Consider the following 20,675-nt stretch of genomic DNA (forward strand, 5'->3'; position numbering starts at 1 on the left):
GCCGTATTACCGCCGTTCCGCCGCGCTGCCGCCGTAGCCACAGAGAGCACGCCGCAGAACGGTCAATGTTGGCAGCAGAGCCGAACAGAACCGAGCAGACCCGACCGACACCCGGGATAGACCCGAGCAGACTCGACATATTATGACCGACCCGATTGAAGTCGGTAGCAGGCCCGAACGAACAGACCTGAGGAGACCCCAACGACGCCCGGAGCAGACCCGAGGGCCGTACAAACACGAGACATTTTGACACTGCCGAAGTCCGTGGAAGACCAGCACAGACCCAGACCAGACCAGGCCAGAACAGACACCACCCGATAAACCAGACTCGATCGTCCGTGACAGAACATTAGTGACCGATTGACAGACCCGGCAAACTCAGCCGATCCAGACCGACGTTCGTGGAAGACCCGACCAGTCCTGAGAAGATCCCACTGACGTCTTCAGCAGGCCCAAGCCTGCACTGACCCAACCCAAGCCCACACCCAACCCAACCCAACCCAAGCCCACGGATCTAAGCCCATACTGACCAAGGCCCACATTGCCCCGGCCAGTATTTGTAGTAGCTCCTGATTCGGCTAATGTCTATAGCTGCCCTGAAGCTGCTCAACGTCAGTAGCGGGCTGGAGCTAATGTCTAATGGCGGTCCCGGAACGTCCAATGAACCTTCTGACGCACTCCGCAGCAGTCCAGCTGTCAGCGTTACCCGGAGCTGTCCAATCTCTGTCTGTATCGGCCCCAGGACCACGCAATGTCTACAGCAGCCACGGTCATCAACCTCGCACAGTCTCTACCAACGCGCCGACAACCTCGGGCCGCAATATCCGCTGTCGATGGAGGCATCTCTCCTCCCCACATCGACGGAACTTCATCCCACCACAGCCGCCGGCAGACGTGCCGTAATCTCCGCCGACCGCCGCCCACACCCGTTTGACACATCAAACTAATCATTTGAGCCAGCTGCGTCGCAATTTCGTCTCCGATGCAGCGGTTCAGACACATGCACGGCGCAGTTCGACGGCTGTAGCCGTCAGATGACGGCGGGAAAGCGTAGGCGAGATTATTAAATGATGATATGCATATTGTGCAGGCACGATAATCGAATTGGGCTCCTAGGATATAGCCGACGAGGGTAACGCCATTGAGCCCAAACGTTCGATGTAGGCTATTTGGTCTTAGATTCCAACGAGTGAATTAGTTCTGGCCCGTAATTAAAAAATGTCTGGTTTGGAATGACCAATTTCTGCGGCTAAAGGGCTCGGCGCAATATGAATAGGGAGCACGTGAAGCTGCAACTTCGGTACAGCCAAGGCCCTGCTGTCGTTGGGTTAGGGGCGAAAGGGCAACCGACCAGCTGGTTGCGAACGTTCACCATAAGCCCCCGCCCCTCTGCGAGTGTCTTTAGTGACGTAACACCAAACCACCCGGTAAAGAAATTACGCCGATCGGCTCACAATACACTGCGTCCAGCAGTGTTCCATTCAAAACCCTTTATACCTAGGTTCCATAGGGGACCTCAGCCGAGTCTTCTGACGCAAATTCTTCCTCTAATGCTGTCCACACGGGCGCCCACGAAAAGCAAACGCTGCTACCATTGCTGCCATTCGTATGTTGAAGCGAGGCTTACCAACCGTTAACGTCACCACTGAAGTGACTGATGAGATTGTTGCTACCTATCATCAATGAATGTAGTCGACGATGCGTGCATCCAAACTTCCAAAGATTCTTGATTAACTCAAATAGATTTAGTCAACAATAACACTTTCTTTAAAATCAACCCTAGTTTTTCATTGATTTTCAATCTGTGACCTTGGTGCTGTCCCCGCGGGCCGGCGCGCGGTCTGCATTCATCCCAACCGCTCATCGGTGACCGGGTTGGCGGCGGCGGTGTGATTAGCAGCAATTAATTTCATTTCCTTTACAGAGAGGTGCCTAGAATTAAGCGCTTGGCGCTTTTGCACCAATCTGCTATTATTTTTTCGAAACGCCTTGTATAACTATTTGTTTTCTACTTACGTTTCTCTTTTTGGTAATACGTGTTGATTAATAAACATTCTGTGTGTGTGTGTGTGTGTGTGTGCATCACCCATTGATATAAACTTCTCTTTGTTCATGTTCATAACAAAATATATGGCTGCACCGTATTCCCTGTTTCTCTGTCACCTGCCTTCAGTATCTATCTGTTACTAAGTATGCGCGAATTCTGCACGGTACGACAAATAACAAAATTATGCTTTTGCGTCACCTCCCTGTACCCAATCACCCTGCCAAGTTGTGAAAGGGCATCTGTCCATATAAAGACAGGTACTGCGTGCTAAAAAGGCTTGGCTTGTAGAAATTCCTTCTTCTCCACGACATAAGCTGATGCTACCAGCCAAACATTATCAACATTATTCGAAACGAACCACCGGCTTTCGGTGTTTTCACCATCGATAAAAACCACAAGTAGCAATAAAACACTGCATTTACCACATGACCAGGCAGCGACTGACAACACATTCACCGGCATAATCACCATTGTCATCATTAGGTGGGCAGTACTGCGGGAGATGAGACGGCTACGTTATCCTCTGTCAGTCTGTTCGTCTGTCCATCTGTCTCACCTTTGTCAGGATTCTGCCTGGTCTGCCCGCCAGGCATTCATCCCCCGGTTTCCTACGTCCGTCCGTTTCAAATTTGTTTGTTTTGTCGTCATTTTCATCTGCTTCCGTTCGTTCATCTGTCCAATCGTCTGCAACTTTCTCAGTCTAAGTCGGTAACCCAGTTTGTCCCGTTTATCGGACTGTAACCGCTTTCATGTCCTGTTTCCGTTTGACTATACGTCTGCAACCAACCCCACCGTTTGCCTAAATCGCCGTGTGTATGTCTATCATCCAGTTTGTAACTGTCTCAGTCCGTGTCACCAGGCAGTATATCCGTCTGCGACCGTTTCCATCCGTCCGCACGTCTGTTCAATGTTCATCCATTCGTCCGTTTGTAACTTTCTCCGTCATGTCACTAAGCCGTCCGTCTATCCGTCTCCCCCCGTCCGCCCGAGATCCCGTCCCGTGGTCGCAGCACAGCCTCGGCCCGCCGCCAGCCCACTGGGGCCGCTCTGTCAGTATGTCTGTCTGCGGACGCTGTGCGTGTGACGGGCGGCTGCAGGCACTGACTCGATCATATCCCCGGCCCGGGTACTGAGCTAAGCGGCCGACCGGAGAGCAACGCCGCCCGAACGCCGACAGGGCCTCGCTCTGCGGTGACGCAAAGACTGCCGTAATGCCAGACAGATAACCGCGTAGATCTCACCCGCAGGTTTTTACAAATCCGGCTACTTTTAGAACATGTACAGATCGCAGGCCTCACGGGGAATACCTTTTTGAAACATGCCTTTCACAGCGGAAAACCCAGCAGTCGGCGTCCCACCGCAGGCAAGTCTCGATCGGCGTTGTTCACTTCCACGTCACACAAGGTCAGTGGTCACGGCGGAAGACCGTATTAATATCTCTGCAGGGCGCAGCCGAACAGTCTCCTTCAGTCGACAGACAGTCGGCCTTCACTAGCGATCAACGTAGCCGCAATACACGCATTAATAGCCATAGCACATACATTAGGCGATGATTCGGTCAGGGACACTACCAACTCGTCCCAGACCGACCCAACAGGAGCAGAACAAGCCGCAGCTCAGCACAACAGCGTACACAACCGCAGGTACACACACATAGGCGGCCGTTCACGTACAATACATACACAGTACGTACAGCCAATGCAGTTACATACACATGCGATAGACAGCACTCTCAGCGATAGGCTCCGTGTTGACGGACAGGTCCCGAAGATATGTGTGGGCGACGGCCAGCGCCGCGCCGCGACTATATGTACAACACGCGCTATATACTCTCTGTACAGCGGGGTCATTGGTCTATACATGTAATTGCGCTAGTCGCTCTATGACGGCCGGGTCCGGTAGGAAGTTCGGGTTCAGACTCAACCAGGGACATTCCTGACTTCGGGTGGAAGTCCCCGGTTTCGGTCCATCAGTCCGAGCCCGGTCAAAAGCGCCGGTCAGAGACCAGACCAGACCAGACCAGACCAGACCGGACCAGCCGGCCGAACCTCCAGAGACCAGTGCCGTCCAGATCACACGCCCAGCTACTGTAGACAGGCCTGGATCTTTTCGATCCACTCCTGCGCTGACGGCCCATCGTTGGCGCAAAAGCTGTAGAACCGCTTTGTAGTGCGCAGCTGGGGAGGACAGAAGACCTCGTCAGATAAAGCCAGACCACGGATTTTGGTACGGAAACGAGTCACGGGCTTACTGAATGCCTAGTGTTTTTACGCATGTAGTCAGATTCGACTGACGTAATGTGTCGTCACTGTCCCGTTTGCCATAATTGAGAACACCCATCGCGTTGTGGTTAAAGGATACCAACATTCCATACCTGATAAGAGACCAGTTTTGAACATCTACAGGCGTCCCCTGGCGGTGCTTCGCAGTAGTTAAGCTGAGCCAATTCAATCCCAGCCTCCCCTAATCTCCCCAGGCTCTCTCGATTCACGCAGTTCACATCGATCGTCCACTAGTTGGAGTTCAGTTGAAAGCTTACGTAACCCAATCCCAGCTACGTGCCGCAAATAGGCTGCAACTCGCGGCACTTGCGGATATATCTCTCAACCTCCGGATAGATCAGCCCGCAATAGCGCACCAGTTTATATTCCAACCCTCAGCCATCCATCACCAAGCGACCAGCTAATCCCGTTCATCAGCCGGCAAGCACAGTTTCGTCAACGCAAAAACCGTTAGGGGAATACCCGCACCTCTGGGCGCCGATGCCGACGTCAGTACCTTTTTAGTGCGGTCAGGGCATCCACATGTAATCGTCTCATCGGTTTCCAGTTTCAGTTTCCGAGAACTCACAGCAAACAGAACTCCCAGACCACTTACCTCGAAAAAGGCCTTGTCATCGACTTTCTTTGGTGCTCCGGGCGCCGGCGGAACGAGTGACACCGACTCGACCTCAGCTAGGTTAACCGTGCCCTTACAGTGGCTGTCCTCCATCGCATCGTAATACCTGTCAATCACATAGCAGGCAGGCGGTGTTATCTATCGGGTCTGATTCCAGATGGGCTGATTACGACCATGTAAACTGGAGCGATCTGGTCAATGAATGCAACCGCCCACAGGTCAGGGATGTATGGGAATGAGCCATTGAGCAATGGACATCTAGCCTTCATCACTGACACGGGATTTCAAGAACGTCACATTAAAGCCTCATATGTAAACCTAAACTATTCGAATTGGTAATCTCGTATCTCAGAAACGGCAGATGCGAACGCATCGCTACTAATGTAAATCTCAACGCAAACGCATCACTAGTAATGTGACTGGATGATAAATGCGCATACGCCGATCCCATACATTTCCTCGCATTTACCGACCGCTGAGAACGCTAAAACCATTTCCAAGCCCCATCAGACTTTACCCGCGCCCCACTGCACTGGGGTCTGCATATAACACGCCCTACTGGGGGGCTCTCCATAGCCCCCCTCCTAACTCCGAAACTACTGGGCCGATTGTCAAAATTCAAACGGCGTCTGATAGTTCCGGAAAAACTGTCGAGCGAAACCTAATTTCATTGACCTCAAGGTCACCGATGACATCACAGGTCAGGTCAAAGTAAAAATTATTAGCATTTCGGCTTGTTCACATTTTGGGCTCTGGCCGCCGTCTTACAAGTCAGATCAGGCTCATTTTGGGTTTACACACTCGTGAACAGATGCTCTAGATACCTTGAGAGTACCAAACTTGTACTTTGATTTTCAGGTCAGGGTCAGGTCATCACAGGTCACGGAAATATTATATCATGCGTCGGTCACGTGACACATGTTTTATGGTCCATTTAGGCCATAGATTTCGAATTTGATGTCGTCTGTGTCATTCGAGGTCATTTTGAGTCGAATTTAGCTTAGGTCAGGTCAAAAAGGTCAAATTTTGAAGTTTAATTTTTTCAACAAAAAAGGTGTCTATTGGATGCAGTTTGAGCTCAGGAACACGATGGTGCTATCTATTTTGGTGTACGATGTCAAATAATATGTGTTCACTAAAAATTGAGACAAAGTTTAGCAGGCTGTATCTTCGGTAAAAATGTACCGATTTAAACAAACGAGGCATTGTTGTAATGCACATTGCATCTGCTGCAAGCCGTAGAGCGTCAACAGATTTGCCTGATCCCCATAGGCCATTTTTTGGACATTTTCTTGGAAGTGTTGTCAAAAGCTCTGGCACCAGTGGACCGTGATGTTGGCCAGTTGATGGTGGTAATGAGCAACCAGTTGATATTTTGTATGAAATCGAAAGACACCAACATACGTTATAGCCTTAGGCAAATCACATCAGATACTCATTTGTTAAATTTCAGGCGTGGAAAATTGCTTATCGGGTCTCGTTCCAATGGGAATTTTTACATCGGCCGGGGCCCTCAAGGCGCCCCTTGGTTAGTGTGCTGGCGCGAGATCGGACCAGATGATCATCTTCTGCTTACTTACGTTGTTGTGTATGAACCCCTAGTGCTAAATAATACACTTGGCTCAGAAAGTATCATATTATAAAGGACCAGCCTGGAGGAATAAAGTCGAACTGATGATATGCTCTAAAATAACACATACACCATAGCATCCAGCGTTAACTTGCATACTGACACTTAAATGGACGTTAGCTCTTGTGTCATCGATAGGATCACTACAGAACACTCCATTGTCTAGTCAATTGTGGCCTTTTAACTAAAAACCTGATTTTTCTGCCTTAATTAGGTCGACCTTTTTCTGAAATTTTTGCCCTTTCTTGACTATTGCATATTTGCTTCCATTGCCTTGTGTTGTTCCCCGTCGCTTCGAGAAATGATTTACGCCATTTGTAACCAGCCTAGCCTCATGTGTGATATGTCTTCTTCGTGTAGGCACAGTTAATACCTTACTGATCAGCAGCGTTGCGCCGTGAGGCGCCAAAAAGCCCCTCCACGTGCATTTTCGGGACCCCGACCTTTCCTGAGGTCAGTATCTTCACATTTGCACCACTTCAGGTTTTCCGACTCTCACACCCACTAGAACTTTCTTTTCGCTATACGGTATGCAAACTAAGTTCGACATTCTAAGTTTTTATTAGGTATTAGTACGTGCGAAACTCTCCCATTGACGTATTATTTTGGGAAAGCCTGCCAATGGGCTTTCGGTGGCCCTTATTGTAAAATGACCTCCAGCGCGACTGTTTTCATTACATCCGTGAAATTTTATGCTCGATATGATGACAAAAGTTCCTTTTATCTCTATGCTAAGTTGCACCGTAATAGCTTGCTTCACTTTTGATATGCAGCCATTCAAAGTTTGTGTCAATTTTTAGTGAACACCCTATACGTACTGAAAAATTGATTTGAAAAATTAATAATTGTGAATTTTTGCAATAATGCGTATAACCTGGCCATTTTTGAAGATATTTAGCTAAAACTTGCTAGAGATAGTCATAAGCATGCGTTCTGTCACATATATTCCAGTTTTTTTTTCTTCTAAAAGTCAAAAACTTTTTGAAAAATATAAAAATATAAATTTTGAATATTATTTTAAAATTTTTTTCCAAATTTTCAAAATTTTGAAAATCCGAGATAGCAGTTTGATAGCGCAGTCAATTCTGAGTGCTTTCATGCAAAGAAATTGGATCTAGCTCAAAAACTGAGCTCTTGGGAGCGATTGCCGTGGTTCAATGTTTTGCGTCGAAATCGGCCGAAGATGACGTCACTCTGACGTCATTTCCGGCCGACCTATGGTAGCTACGAAGTTCAAATTTTTATACAAGGTGTCAAATTGATGCAGTCGAAGGTACTGAAAGTTTGGCGTCGATACGTCAAGTGCTTTAGAAGTTATTGCAGAAAACGGGAGGGGGGGGGCTATAAATAGCCCCCCCCCCCCAGTGGGGCGCGGGTAAGATGCATAACTCGGCAACGCACTCTCTAAACCATTGGGTCTCATTCAAGCGCTCATCGCCGGCTGACCCACCTGAGCTCATGTTTGATAGAGTCCAGCACAAACCAGCGCTGTTTCCACGACTTGAGCAGCACGCCGCGCTTGTACAGGTAGCCCTCGTGCGTGCGGTTCTCGGCGACGTTTGACGAGAACTGGTCGTAGAACTGCTGCGACGGTGTCTGATGGTGATGGGAGGCCACCGCTGGAATTGAAGCGTGACAGGAGAGTGTTAGAACAGCGTAGTTATCGGTCGAGCTGCACAGGTGGGTAGGTGGTTGGTTGGCTTAAGAAAGACAGACGTTAAAAACCGGGATGTCGTTAAGCTGTTGTGTACACAGGATAATAAAATTGGTAGTTGTAGCTGAAAAGCTTATTGATTCTGTGGCAAGGACAAGAAATCGATACTAGAAATCAAGACAGAAGTTGAGAAAGGCGAATGCTGCTGACACCAATTCTAAATCTAATCGAAACTTCCAATCAACCGGCCCGTATCCAAGGGCTGCAGTGCATTCTCAGGCAGGGTGACCGAATGCACAAAAATTCCGACGAGTCCGAATCGCTAGCGATGCTAATCGGTCCAGGAATGCTCATAAAATTGTGTCCGGTGATTGGGTGTTTTCTGTTAAGGAGAGATTATCCGCGAGCTGACATAAACCTCCAACGGCGATGTCTAAGCCGCGGACAACGGGTTGCTAATTCCCCCCCCCCCCCCTCCTAGCCCCCTCGGCCGTCCGAAGGACTCACCAGACCCGATGCTGGTCCGCTCGTAGTTGCCGTCCTTGCCACCTGGTGTACCACCTGGCTCCGGCACCGCCTTGTACTTGGTGCAGTTCTTGGCCACGTGGTCGACACACTTCTCGTGAGAGTTGTAGCCGCAGTCCACGCACCGCATGCCCGTCTGAAGGGTGACGAAGGGAAGAATCAAGAATCAATCAAGAATCAAGAATCAAGGTTGTTTGGGCTCTGGAAGAAGACGTCGAGGTCTATGTTGTAGCCCATTTCTTTTTTGAATCACGCGTTTTTCTACATCAGTTTGATTTCTCTTGGGTCAGTCTTGTCTGTCTGCCCGATGTTTGTCGTATCTTGACTTAAATTGGTTAGATGTTTTTGCCATCTTGGTGTGAGAGCTTAACAAATTCCATTTATTTATAACTCTTTGTGAGAAAAATCTTCCTCTCTTCAACGTCCGGTGGTGGGGCTTGTACAGTTTGAGGTAATCTCGCTCTGTTCGGTTTCTAACGTTAAATAATTGGGTGAGGTCACACTCGTGGAGCTGATGGAGGATTTTGTGGGTCTCAAGTAAGTCTCCCCGTTCTCTTCTCTCTTCTAGGGTGGTAAGCTTAAGCTGTCTCAGCCGCTCTGGATAATTTAACCCTTGCAGTCCCACAACTCTTCTTGTAGCTGCTCTTTGAACTGTTTCAATCTTCTTGAAGAAGGTTGGAAGAAGGTTGCGACATAAATACATTTTTTTCTGCGTTTAAATGTTTTTTTTGCGGTATAGGAGACGGGGAACTACCACAGAGGCAGCGACACAGGCAGTACAAGATAAAAATACAGATTAAGAACTCGCAAAAAAGTCCAACAACATCTCAACACGATAAAAGCGCAGCATTAGACTAACAAAAAGGCAATGCTTCTGCAATCAGAAACCATAAATCCGAAAACAAGCGCTGCGGTGCAAATATATATAAATTATTGACGTCGCGGTGCCGCCCATAGGAGACCGGTCGCTCCTGCGATGGACCGGACCGTTTCCCTCCACACTCCCCGCTGACGCACCTTGACCAGTCCCCAGAGGACGTGGTTGCAGTAGTCGCAGTAGGTCGGTGTCGTGTAGTTACACTTCTCGAACCGATGCGGCGCCGAGTACACCTGGGCAGAGTCGACACCGGCCGCGGCGCCGGCGCCGGCCGCGCTACCGCCGGCCATCTTACCCCGCAGAATCAGGTCGATGGTGGAGCGCTTGTGGAAGTAACGGCCGTGGTGACGTATCATCTGCGTGTTGAATGACGCCTGACGCTGTGGGGAGAGGCGTATACGGTCACAGTCTATTTGCTTGTTTGTTTAGTTCACAATATCGCCAACGTATTCTGGAAGTCCGTTGAAAGGCGGTCCCACCGGCCCGCACGACACGGTAAAACCAGGTGCAAGATAAAGTCAGCGTAGCGCCCATATGCATAGTCGAATGGTGAAATCCGTTCACGATAACCCCAACCAAACATCTGCATTTGATTGGCAGACCTCTCAACATTATTGACGAGAGGAAGCTGAGGGCATCGGCCCTTCCATCAACCGTGAACACCGGTCACTTATCCCTAAAGGGGCGCGAGTCAAGTCACTGATTTTGTCGTCTACCCCGAATTATTCTTTTATTAAAGCTGAAACAAACTCCTTCCGTAGTCAGGAAACCGCATGCGAGAGCCTCTTCAAATACATTATAATCCTTCCCGCATCAATCGCATGCGGGAGGTGCGTAAGACTGATGCGAGCGTGGGCTAATGTACTTGAGTAGGCTCTCGCATGCGATTTCCTGACTGCGGAAATAGTCTTTTCAGCCTTTACCTGGAACGCTATTACGTTGCAGCTTGTGACGATCGAAGATCGACAAAGATAAGTGTCATTTCTGAGACTGTCGTCATAAGCCTTGATCATCAATAGGACTTCGCATTGAAACTCAACGAGCTGGTATAATTCTAGTGCCGACTAACTTCCGTATGTCAAGCTTCAATATCAGGCTATAGTATTGCGAAGGCACCCCAAACAGCACGGACTTTCCGCGAGTCTTTTCCACAACAGCCGTGCTATTAGACGCTTCAATTTCAGTTTAAACGCAATAATCGAAATGTGACAGCTTATGCAGGTCAAACAAGTCGTTTGACTTATCGCTGAACTGAGTCACGCAGTAGCTGGTGCTGCGGAAACGATAAGCCGCATGCATAGTGACAATACTGACCGGCGAACATTTTTTTTTTAAATAAATAAATTTAGTCCGAACCTTTTCATTAGAAGGGTTCACAAGGACAGAGCCCCGCTAAGCGAAGCTTGTTGCGTTGACCCTGCCCTCTACCCTCCGATCGCGCAATTCCGGTTCTATGGCAGAATTTAGAGCCCGAAGTCACATAGCCGCGCACGGCCGGTCCACTCACTGACTTCGCCTGGCTACGGCCTGCCACAAACCGCAGCCATACCTGTCAGGAGGCCCATAAACGTCAAGCGCCCGTCACGCTTCGGACCCGGACTGTTACAACCGGGAACGCGTGCTCTCACCACGCGGAGTTCAACGTTCTACCGACTAAGCTACGGGACCATCTATCCTAGCTTCCCTTCTAATTTTCTTCCACAACTATTGATTCTTTTTTCCAATCTTTTTTTACCTCTCTCCAGTCTCTAACCTGATTGATTTGCTCTCTCTCTCCCTCTTCCTTTTATCTATCCAACACTCCAACCACCACCACTGTACGCCCACCATCCCGGCGGTCCTGTTCCACTAACCGTCAGAGAGTCGGTGTTGGGCACCTCCATCTTGTCCCAGACGTTCTTCCACTGCTGCGGTAGGTGGCCCAGCTCCGTCTCCAGCCGGTGGATCTCCTCCAGATAATAGGAGAACACGTCCGACAGCTGATGCGGGGGGTCGTACCTGGAGGGGGGGAGGGGGTCAGGAGGAGGGTCGTAGTTGAGGGGAGAGACGAGGCAGGACGGTCATAAAAAAACTACCAAAACCTAATCAACGTAATCTAACGTTGGTAGTATTTGTCAGATAGACGATTACTACCATACTATCTGTTCCTCCAGAAGGCAGGGAGGGGAGCACAACAGGGGGGCGTGAAGGACAAGGAGGGGGGGGGGGGGGAGAAGCAGCTGGACAGGGAAAGGAAAGAAGGAAGGGGAAGGAGAGGAAATGAAGCAAGCAGGAGGGACACTCCAGCAGGAAAGGGGTCAGTAGGAGGGTTATTCATACAGGTGGATATCAGACTGAGGGAGGGCAATTATTCCCAAACAGGCCTCTTGGGTCGGCCCAAGTCACCGGGCACATGCGTTACATGTGGCACGACACGCAGCTATTAAACTTATAATTCAGTTGGGAGAATATTAAAGCCACTCAGGCGCCCAAGAAGCCGTGCTTCCGCGAAGTAGCAGATCAAAAGACTGCCTAGCTGATACAATTTACATATTCAATTCAGTCAAGGGCGGACGAATCTTCGGCTATTGGCAGATCAAATGGTTGACATGCCAGCTGATCTGCCATCTAAAACCGCCATTATGCAATCTGTATACTCATGTCATGCAAGGACAATTTACAATAGGTAGTCATCGTAAAGACTTCAGCTGTCAATATCTCCCACCATTAACTGTGATACCAACAGATCCGTGTTTACAGAAATTCAATCCGAATAGTTAAGCAGGTGGCCGTGAGCCCGGATGCTACGTGAGACAGGAATTGCTGCAGTTGCTGCTTACATCAAAAGGGCTTCATCGTAGGCGTCCGTTACTCCATGCACACTCCGCAGGTATTTACAATCGTACTCAGCAGTTTCGACAGCAAACCTGCCGTGCTCTCGTTCCCTCGTCCCTCCCTCCTCTCTCCCTCCCTCTCCCGCTCGCGGTACCCACCCGGCGGTGAGCGTCCTCCTCCCGCTGGCGCTGGCGCTGCCGTCCGCCGCCTCCGTCTCCTCCTGGCGCTGCCCATCCAGCGCCACCACCTCCAGATCGTAGCTCGGCCCTCGCGCCAGCGTCTCCCCGCAGTAGTAGTCCCAGAGCAGCAGGCTGCTGAGCGCGCAGTAAGGCCGCAGCACCGGGTTCTCCGTGTCCGGCACGTAGTAGAAGTTGTGGAAGAGGGGTGACCGCGCCGCGTGTCGGTCGATGTAGTCGAATACAGACTGGGTCTGCTGAGCTCCGCCGGCTCCGTGCGAGGATGAACCGCCGGCCGGCCGGCCGCTGGGCACGCCTGGGGACGGACGGGCAGGGGTGTTGTTTGTTGGGGCTTAAGGCGCGCCGAGACGGGGGTGAGCAGACTTGGAGGGCGGAGGTCGGCTACATCTGCCACTCACGGCAGGTACTAATATGATTTATAGTTCTAGAGATCCAGATCCATCATACGAGAAAAACATGCCAACTCGCGGACAAACCTCAGACACATGCATATTAGGTGAGTTATGTGTTATGCAAGCAGCATTATCAAACAATCCGGATAATACGAGATTATGCAGCAGAGTGTAACATTACACCAAGTAGCGAGTCCACACAGACATGTGACATAGGTACTGATATAACTTACCAGCTGGTGGAAAATCCTACCCTCAGCCAGAACGTATTCTACTACATTAGGGAATAAGGAAAAACACTAAACCTATCAGACAAGAGTAGCGCATTAGCATCATATAAACATTCAACAAAAAACATATACATACTGCATGAACAACAAGCGCCTCCAAGCCATGACTGACAACACCTGGCGCAGTAACCATTCCTTCCCTAACATCCCCCCCCTCTCACACACACCGCGCGAAGGACCTACCAGGGAAGGCATCCTCGTCCAGCTGGCTGGGGTCGAAGCGGCGCAGGTGTCTACTCAGGCTGCCACAGCGGTCCTCCGCAGCCATCAGCCCCGTCTCGACGCGCTCCAGCTCCGAGTCGAGCAGGAACGTACGGAACCGGGAGCTGACTGTGTGGTAAGCCACCAGGCGCAGGTAGTACGAGTTGAACTCGAACGACAGCGGAAACTGGTGCTGGATCTGGAACAGTGTCGCGGAAATGTTAGACTGACTGCAGTTTGGCAGAACTTAAGGTGAAGTAACCGGTGTTATGAGTCTGTTCATTAAAGGCAACACCTGCAAACATCCTATCAACGCCAGCGTGTCAAAATAAACGATACTTTTGCGACAACACAACTACAAACGAAAACCCAAGAAGACACCAGAAACAGGCCTGCAGTGACACCGGAATACACTCACTAGAGAGGCACATTCGTCCGACCGTATTCATAATTCTAATCCGACCGTATTAATAAGAACACCGACAAGAAAAAACGGCCTTAAAAGCAGCGTGCTCTCCCATATGACGAACCCGCAAATTAAGCCTATCTGAAACTAACTGTCCCAATGCATACCTCAACCCCACCCTCCACCACCCACACCGCCTCTCCCTGACCCACCTGATGGACCACATCCAGAAACTGGAGGAAGATGGGCGCAAATCCACTGGCCATCGACGCCTGCGTCAGGTTGCTGCGGTGTGAGAACCGATGGCCGAAGGCGAGCCATTCCTTTTCGACGAGCACACGGAAACCTTCCAGGGTTCGGTAGTACGGGTCCAGGCACAGCTGGGCCACTGACGAGATCTGAGAACAGAGGGAAATATATGAGGTAGGAGAGGTTGGAGAGAGATAGAAGAGAATAGACAGAGAGAGAGAGAGAGAGATAGAAGAGAATAGACAGACAGAGAGAGAGAGAGAGAGAAAGAGAGAGAGAGAGAGAGAGAGAGAGAGAGAGAGAGAGAGAGAGAGAGAGAGAGAGAGAGAGAGAGAGAGAGAGAGAGAGAGAGAGTGAGAGTGAGAGTGAGAGTGAGAGTGAGAGTGAGAGTGAGAGTGAGAGTGAGAGTGAGAGTGAGAGTGAGAGTGAGAGTGAGAGTGAGAGTGAGAGTGAGAGTGAGAGAGAGAGAGAGAGAGAGAGAGAGAGAGAGGGGGAGGGGAGGGAGGCAAGCAAGGAGAGAATGGAATGAGGAATGGGAGCAGGGAGGATGAGAGGGAGAGTATGTAGAGGCAGAAGGAGGAGAGGAACAGAAGGAAACCAAAGAGGCGAGAATGGAGAAGACGAGATGCGGAGAGAGACGAAATGAGATGTAAATGAAAAAGGGTAGAAGGCGCGCGGAACAAAAACAAGGAGCGATTTCAGGTGCCAGCAGTTGCACTCGTACCGACACTATTCAGGGACACGAAAATGTAGTAAACAATATAAATAGTACCAGATCTGCATGGGTGACGAAACACGAAAACCCAGCTAGGCCGTCACCGTGGCTAGGCCCTGATAGCGAGAATGTGAATTGAGCTGAGCAGTGACCAGGTTCAGACCAGGCGATCTATCAATGATAAGTTACTAATATAGAATTCAATCACTAGCTCATCTGGGGAAATTCCGAACGACTGAAACAGGCACCTTTCACGCCGGCACACGATTGAATATAGACGCGTGTGTGTGGAGGCGGGGTGGGGGAGGAGAGTTCTCGGACAGCTCGGAGGTGAATGGCGAGACTGCATATCACTATCCCGCCTAAGTGGATCCCACTGCCTGGCCTGCAGAGGGACGGGGATGATGTCATCTGCCATCCACGGCACACTGAACCCGTCTATAGCGGTGCTCTCACGGCCCGTCGGCGGTGCTGGGCCGATTTTAAGTTCTAACACCGCACCCGTCCTTCCACTGTACCGCTCACTGGCGGCACTGACGGGTCCTCACCTGGGCGGTCAGATCCCATCCGTCTTCCAGACAGAGCATCACGGAGGAGCCCTGGACGTCAATCAGGTCTACCGCAGCGCCGGCCACCTGCATGATCCGTTGGATCTGCGGCAGCCACTCGGAGGCCTCCACCGCCCTGTGCGAGAACACGAACAGACGTGAACATAGGTTATGGCGGCACACCGCGGCAGATACCAAGGGCCCACCGCCCGGCATGAGAACACACAAACAGAGACACATACAAACAGACGGGAATATAGATTATGGCGAAACACAGTCGCAGCCGCAGGCCCACTGCCCTGCACGAAAACACCGGGGGCCTTTAAATCACCAGCATCAACACCAACAAGCACACCTAATCATCATGGCTACGGTAAAACCCTATACCTTTCTACGTCTTCATATGATTACAGTCTCCTGATGATTACACCCAAGAAAAAAAGAAATGTTAAGGGACCCAACTACATGAGAACGCACTGGATTCCCATTGCCCCCTAGACACAAACCCCCGACAAAACCAGCTCGAAAGGCAGAGAGTCGCACCTGAGGAAAGTCTGATCCCGTTCCGCGGCCGCCGTGCTGGGTACACACGCGCGCATCAGCTTCTTGAAGGCGACTTTGACCTGCTTCACCTCCGAGTACTCCACCGGGATGAAGTCGGTCTTTGGGAACGAGTCCGTCTGCAAATCAGACAACCCCGGACACACGTCACGCCAGCCCGGCCATCACGGCTTTCATCAGTAAGGTTTGTCGTCATGGCAACCAGAGACGGCCGGCAGGCAAACAAAGGTCGTCGCCACCCTGGTCGCCACTGTCACTGTCAGGTTGTGGAAATCACACTGATGAAATCAGCCGGTCGTTTCAGCGTTCAATTAGCCACAAAGGGCAAGGGATTATCGAATTACTTCTTCTAGCAGCGATGTCAGCAGACAGTCAGGCACACAACGTTCTTTGACAGCAGTTGCGACGGTCAAAACGCCCACGGTCCTTGATGCGAGGTAGCGAAATAAAGCGCACAAAATAGAGCAATCAACACAATCGCAAACGTTATAACAAAAAGAGTGATGAGTCCAGTGTTTGGCGGACATTTAGTGCCACCATCACTTAAGCGTTCACAACATCTCGTAATCCCACTAAACTCGCCTTGATGTGGGCGCGGTCGCCGAACACGTAGAGGCTCGCCTTCTGGAAGGTGTGAGCTCCGTCTGAGCCCCCCACCGGGTGATGGTGGTGGTGGTGGCCCTGTTCCGAGTCGGGCGAACGGGGCGAGAAGCTGCCCACGTCGCCACCGGTCACAGGTCAAAGGTCAGGTCACGGAGTGGGGTACATGGTAGGTTACATACGCACAGATAACGCAGATCACAATACACGTGAAATGCGATATGTGAATATAAAGATATGGAAGAACGTAGAATAGATAATACAAGTGCCAAGAAAATAGAAAGACAGTTTGATCAATTGAAGACAATTTGAAGTGCATTACTAAGCAAATAAAACAGATAATGCGTAGAAACATTGACTAAGAAACAAAGATCGATCGAGCTGCAAGTCAAGCAAACGTTCAACAGAGAACACGTGCTGAGAACCGAGCGAGGGCACAGCTATACGTTATACAACGAACGAAATAATAGCGGCACTGGTGGCTGGCCGTGTAACCACTTTAGCTGTCAGCATTAGAGCAGACAAGGGCCGAGTATCCAGGCGAGGGAGATATTAATGTCCCGGTATTGTCTGGGGCCGGGGACAGCTGTGAGGTAACTGGTAAGTAAGTAAACCCATTAACCCGCGCCGCACCGCAACCCCTGGTAAAGTTGGCCAGGGTTAGAGAGCTGTCCCAAATCCCGAGCTCTGGCATGCACCCTGACAATGTAAATACGCAGGTCATGACCGCCAGCAAATCGGAATTCATGCCGTCTGAACAAATAAATTGATCAAGGTATCCCAACCCCAAATAGGACAAACCAGTCTAAAAATACCATTCATTATTTTACCTTCGCGTACAACAGCTACAAAAAGAGGTGCCTATACTTATGAAGAGGACAAATCAATCTGAACATAATACGATTTCCATTACCTTTTTGTTAGAACTACTCATTCGTACGACGCGCAGGTAGATGTAAGTTCTACTATTGATATTGGATAGTGTGCTGTAGACAGATAAGCGCGATTTGCTGATCAGTTTTTACAGGCGGGACTAGTTTCGAAGGGTAAACTTAGAGCTAGTGATGGTGAAATGGACTGAAGAAACCGGAACCCACAAACCAGCCCTGAATAAGTAAAGAAATATTAAACATGAAACAGCAGGAACGGTAGATCAGCCAGCCGTGCGATCGGCAAAGATTGGTCCCCACCGCGTCAGGACCGACCAGTTGTGTAGCGGGAGCCGCCGGGACCACATTAGGGGGCCATTAGGGGGCCAGAGTCCCCCCTAAACCGTCCGGGGGAGGGTGGGGAGGGGCCGGGGAGTGCCCACCTGGGCTTGTACACGCTGAGCATCATCTGTCCGAGCGTAGCTGCCGACGAGGAGCGCAGGGCACTGCCGGAGACGACGCCGCGGCGCAGCGAGCCGCGGTAGCCCGGCCCGCTGCTCATACTGCGGCACACACACATACACACACGTACACAGAGGCTCGGGAGGGGCGGGCGCACGGCGGCGCCGGCGGCAAGGCAGTCAACGGCCAGCCGCCGGCGCGGAGACCCCGAGGGCATGAAACGGTAACGTTGGAGTGCTAACCAACTTAAGGGAGCAAAAAAAAAACACTATGGAGCTTACAAATGGTGCTAAAATGAGCTAATCGTTATGACGTCCCAGCGACTACGTGATGTCAGTGTTTGCCGATTTTAGTTAGTCTACTGCCTGAGATGAAAGTCATTGGTATCTATAAACTAGAAAGCAATTCTATCTTAGCGTTAGTGTCGTTCGAATTTCTATCCGATCAGCATTAGTCTAACTATGGTTAGTTCTGAATGAAATACTTCTCTACAAATAACGCAGAATCAATCGTAGGGATGACAAATGAGAACGCAAACCTCTAACGCAATTCAACTCCAACACCGCAGTCAGAGTCTGGCCGCATCGAAGACATATAGAGGACGAACCAGACAGCACAGCACCGAAGCAATATTCTTCAGGAAAGCGACTAAACAGAAAGCTCTACCGTATCTGCAAATGTCTGAGTGCCCAAAGACTGGCTATCCTGCTACGAAACTCCATTGAAGCCCTCGTGAAGCCCTGAACGCCACGTGAGCCCCAGTACCCCTATACACATTTCGAGCCCAGAAGCGTGACACCTTCACCCTGAACTTGTGACCGACAAGACGGAAAGGGGACGGACACCACTTATGAGACTCTACCGCCCATTATACACCCCGTCGCACCCATCCCAGACCACAGGGAGCGGTACGCCCCACACCAGTCCCAGCCATCACCGGCCAGCTGGGTCGTCATGGCAACACGGCTCACAGATCTGCAGTGACCGCTAAACCGGCGACTCTGGCGTCACAGCGCAATGGAGCCGCGGCCGCCGCGGCCGGACACGTCAATACCCGGCACGGCGGTACACGCTACAGACGCGACTCACCAGCCGGGAAAGGGCTCAATTAGCCTCGGCCTTCGAACGGAAACAGAAACCGCGAAAAATCTAATGACATTGACAAAGGCACCAGTAGCAACGATACTCGTTTGCTGACGCATTGAAGAACCAAGAATATCTACATAATTATATCTGTATATTGGCATCAAAACCAAAGCACTGTTACTGAGATCGTTAGCATTAACGTAAAATAAGAGAATCACAACCATCTTTCACGAAATCCATTGCATATCCAACGAAATAACGTTAACGTCGTGAAGTCCTCGCGTTTGCCTAGCTACCAAACGGGAGGGCGTTACGTGCGGCCTGGCCTCACCCCTCCATCAGCAGCGAGCCAATTCACGAGCCGAATGGCTGAGCGAGACGAAAATGGTGCCGAGCGAAGGCAATTTTCATTAGTTATGTCCAAAATCAGCCCTCGGAGGAAGTACCGCAAAGGCGAAGCCTCTTGTCCCAAAAATGGACGTTTGACGTGGACGGCCTTGGCAATATGTCGGCAAAGCGTACCAAAGCGGGGCCGTTCATTGACCTTTGGTAAACGGTATTTTTGTCGTGAGCGACTACCAATAATAACTCTCAGATACATCACAAGCGCAAACTTTAATATGGTCTGATGTCGGGAGAGCAAGTAAAGGAAACAGACTTTACAAGAAAAGCACATAAAGCATGCACCGACAAACCACATACAGCCCACAGTTATAACAGCCAAAGCGCATGCAAACCAGTTAAGAAAGTCTATATACACAAAATACTCGTAGTAAACCAGACAAAGAAGTCTACATACACAGCATAGCGAAACAAGTAAACGAAACCATACACAAAAGCCATCATCTAACAGCAGCCACCGTCCTATACTGCGGCTGAGGGACTAACACCACTCTACCAACAACCCAAGCCCCTCACCTGGCTTTGCTTTTCCTACAGCGGCGGCACAGACAGGGAACAGCAAACAATGAGCGTCATCCCGCGTCCGTAATACCCCATCAGGCGCTATCAGCCAACAACTGTTATTACTGCCCCGCCACCCACACCAGCCCTTATACGGCTGTCTGACTTCAGCGTCCAGTTACACAAATCATCCTCGACGCTACCCACCCTCTCCCTTCTTTCCCGGCGCCTCTCGTCAGCGGCGCCGACTCACCGTAGCGTATTCATCGCCTTGGAGAACGGGTTGACTTTCCTCCCCATCTCGGGGGTGAGGGTCGGGTAGCCGGCGGCGGCGGCCGCGTCCGGCTGTGCCGAGGCCGCCTGTAGTACCAGCGAGTCGATGGAGAGAGACGAGTCGGAGAGGCCGGCCCACGAGGAGCCCGGTCGCGGCACGGACAGCGGCGTGGCCGCCACCACCGCCGACATGTACTTCTCCTGCTCCAGAGCCACCGAGGTGTCGCTCGACGAGCCTGTCGATGCGGAGAGGGGAGGGAGTTGAGCACGGGATGGCGCGCTAACAGCGGTTGTATTGGGATATATATATTAACACACGGAATATATGGTAGAGCAGCGAAGTCTCCTCGTAAAAAAGCATAAATAGAATATTCATGCGCTAATCACAAAGCAATTCAAGATTGTACATAAATACTAAATATTTTAAGAAAATGTGGAAGATTGCTTCTCAGTTTCATGAATCCGTTCAATCAACTAT

General features: G+C 50.6%; 1 protein-coding gene across 4 annotated transcripts in view; it reads right to left on the reverse strand.

Annotated features, from left to right (window-relative positions):
- Positions 1-2,446: 2,446 nt before the first annotated feature.
- LOC122364108 (myotubularin-related protein 13-like) overlaps positions 2,447-20,675 on the reverse strand; it is a 64,157-nt gene continuing 45,928 nt past the window's right edge. For 2 of the 4 annotated variants that reach the window (XM_043334183.1, XM_043334182.1), the window contains 14 exons: positions 20,178-20,433; positions 17,917-18,036; positions 16,587-16,716; positions 15,987-16,123; positions 15,444-15,579; positions 14,144-14,329; positions 13,508-13,724; positions 12,604-12,937; positions 11,485-11,629; positions 9,772-10,011; positions 8,737-8,890; positions 8,026-8,194; positions 4,925-5,051; positions 2,447-4,224 (listed from right to left, as the gene is read on the reverse strand). In XM_043334183.1, coding sequence (XP_043190118.1) covers positions 4,132-4,224; positions 4,925-5,051; positions 8,026-8,194; positions 8,737-8,890; positions 9,772-10,011; positions 11,485-11,629; positions 12,604-12,937; positions 13,508-13,724; positions 14,144-14,329; positions 15,444-15,579; positions 15,987-16,123; positions 16,587-16,716; positions 17,917-18,036; positions 20,178-20,433 — 2,444 coding nt within the window. In that variant the 3' untranslated portion in view covers positions 2,447-4,131. The remainder of the gene's footprint in view (positions 4,225-4,924; positions 5,052-8,025; positions 8,195-8,736; positions 8,891-9,771; positions 10,012-11,484; positions 11,630-12,603; positions 12,938-13,507; positions 13,725-14,143; positions 14,330-15,443; positions 15,580-15,986; positions 16,124-16,586; positions 16,717-17,916; positions 18,037-20,177; positions 20,434-20,675) is intronic. The other 2 variants (XM_043334186.1, XM_043334184.1) reach the window with 1 other exon arrangement.

The sequence above is a fragment of the Amphibalanus amphitrite genome, unplaced genomic scaffold (assembly GCF_019059575.1).
Source record: "Amphibalanus amphitrite isolate SeventyFive unplaced genomic scaffold, NRLGWU_Aamphi_draft 000656F_arrow, whole genome shotgun sequence".
Lineage (NCBI taxonomy): Eukaryota > Metazoa > Arthropoda > Thecostraca > Balanomorpha > Balanidae > Amphibalanus > Amphibalanus amphitrite.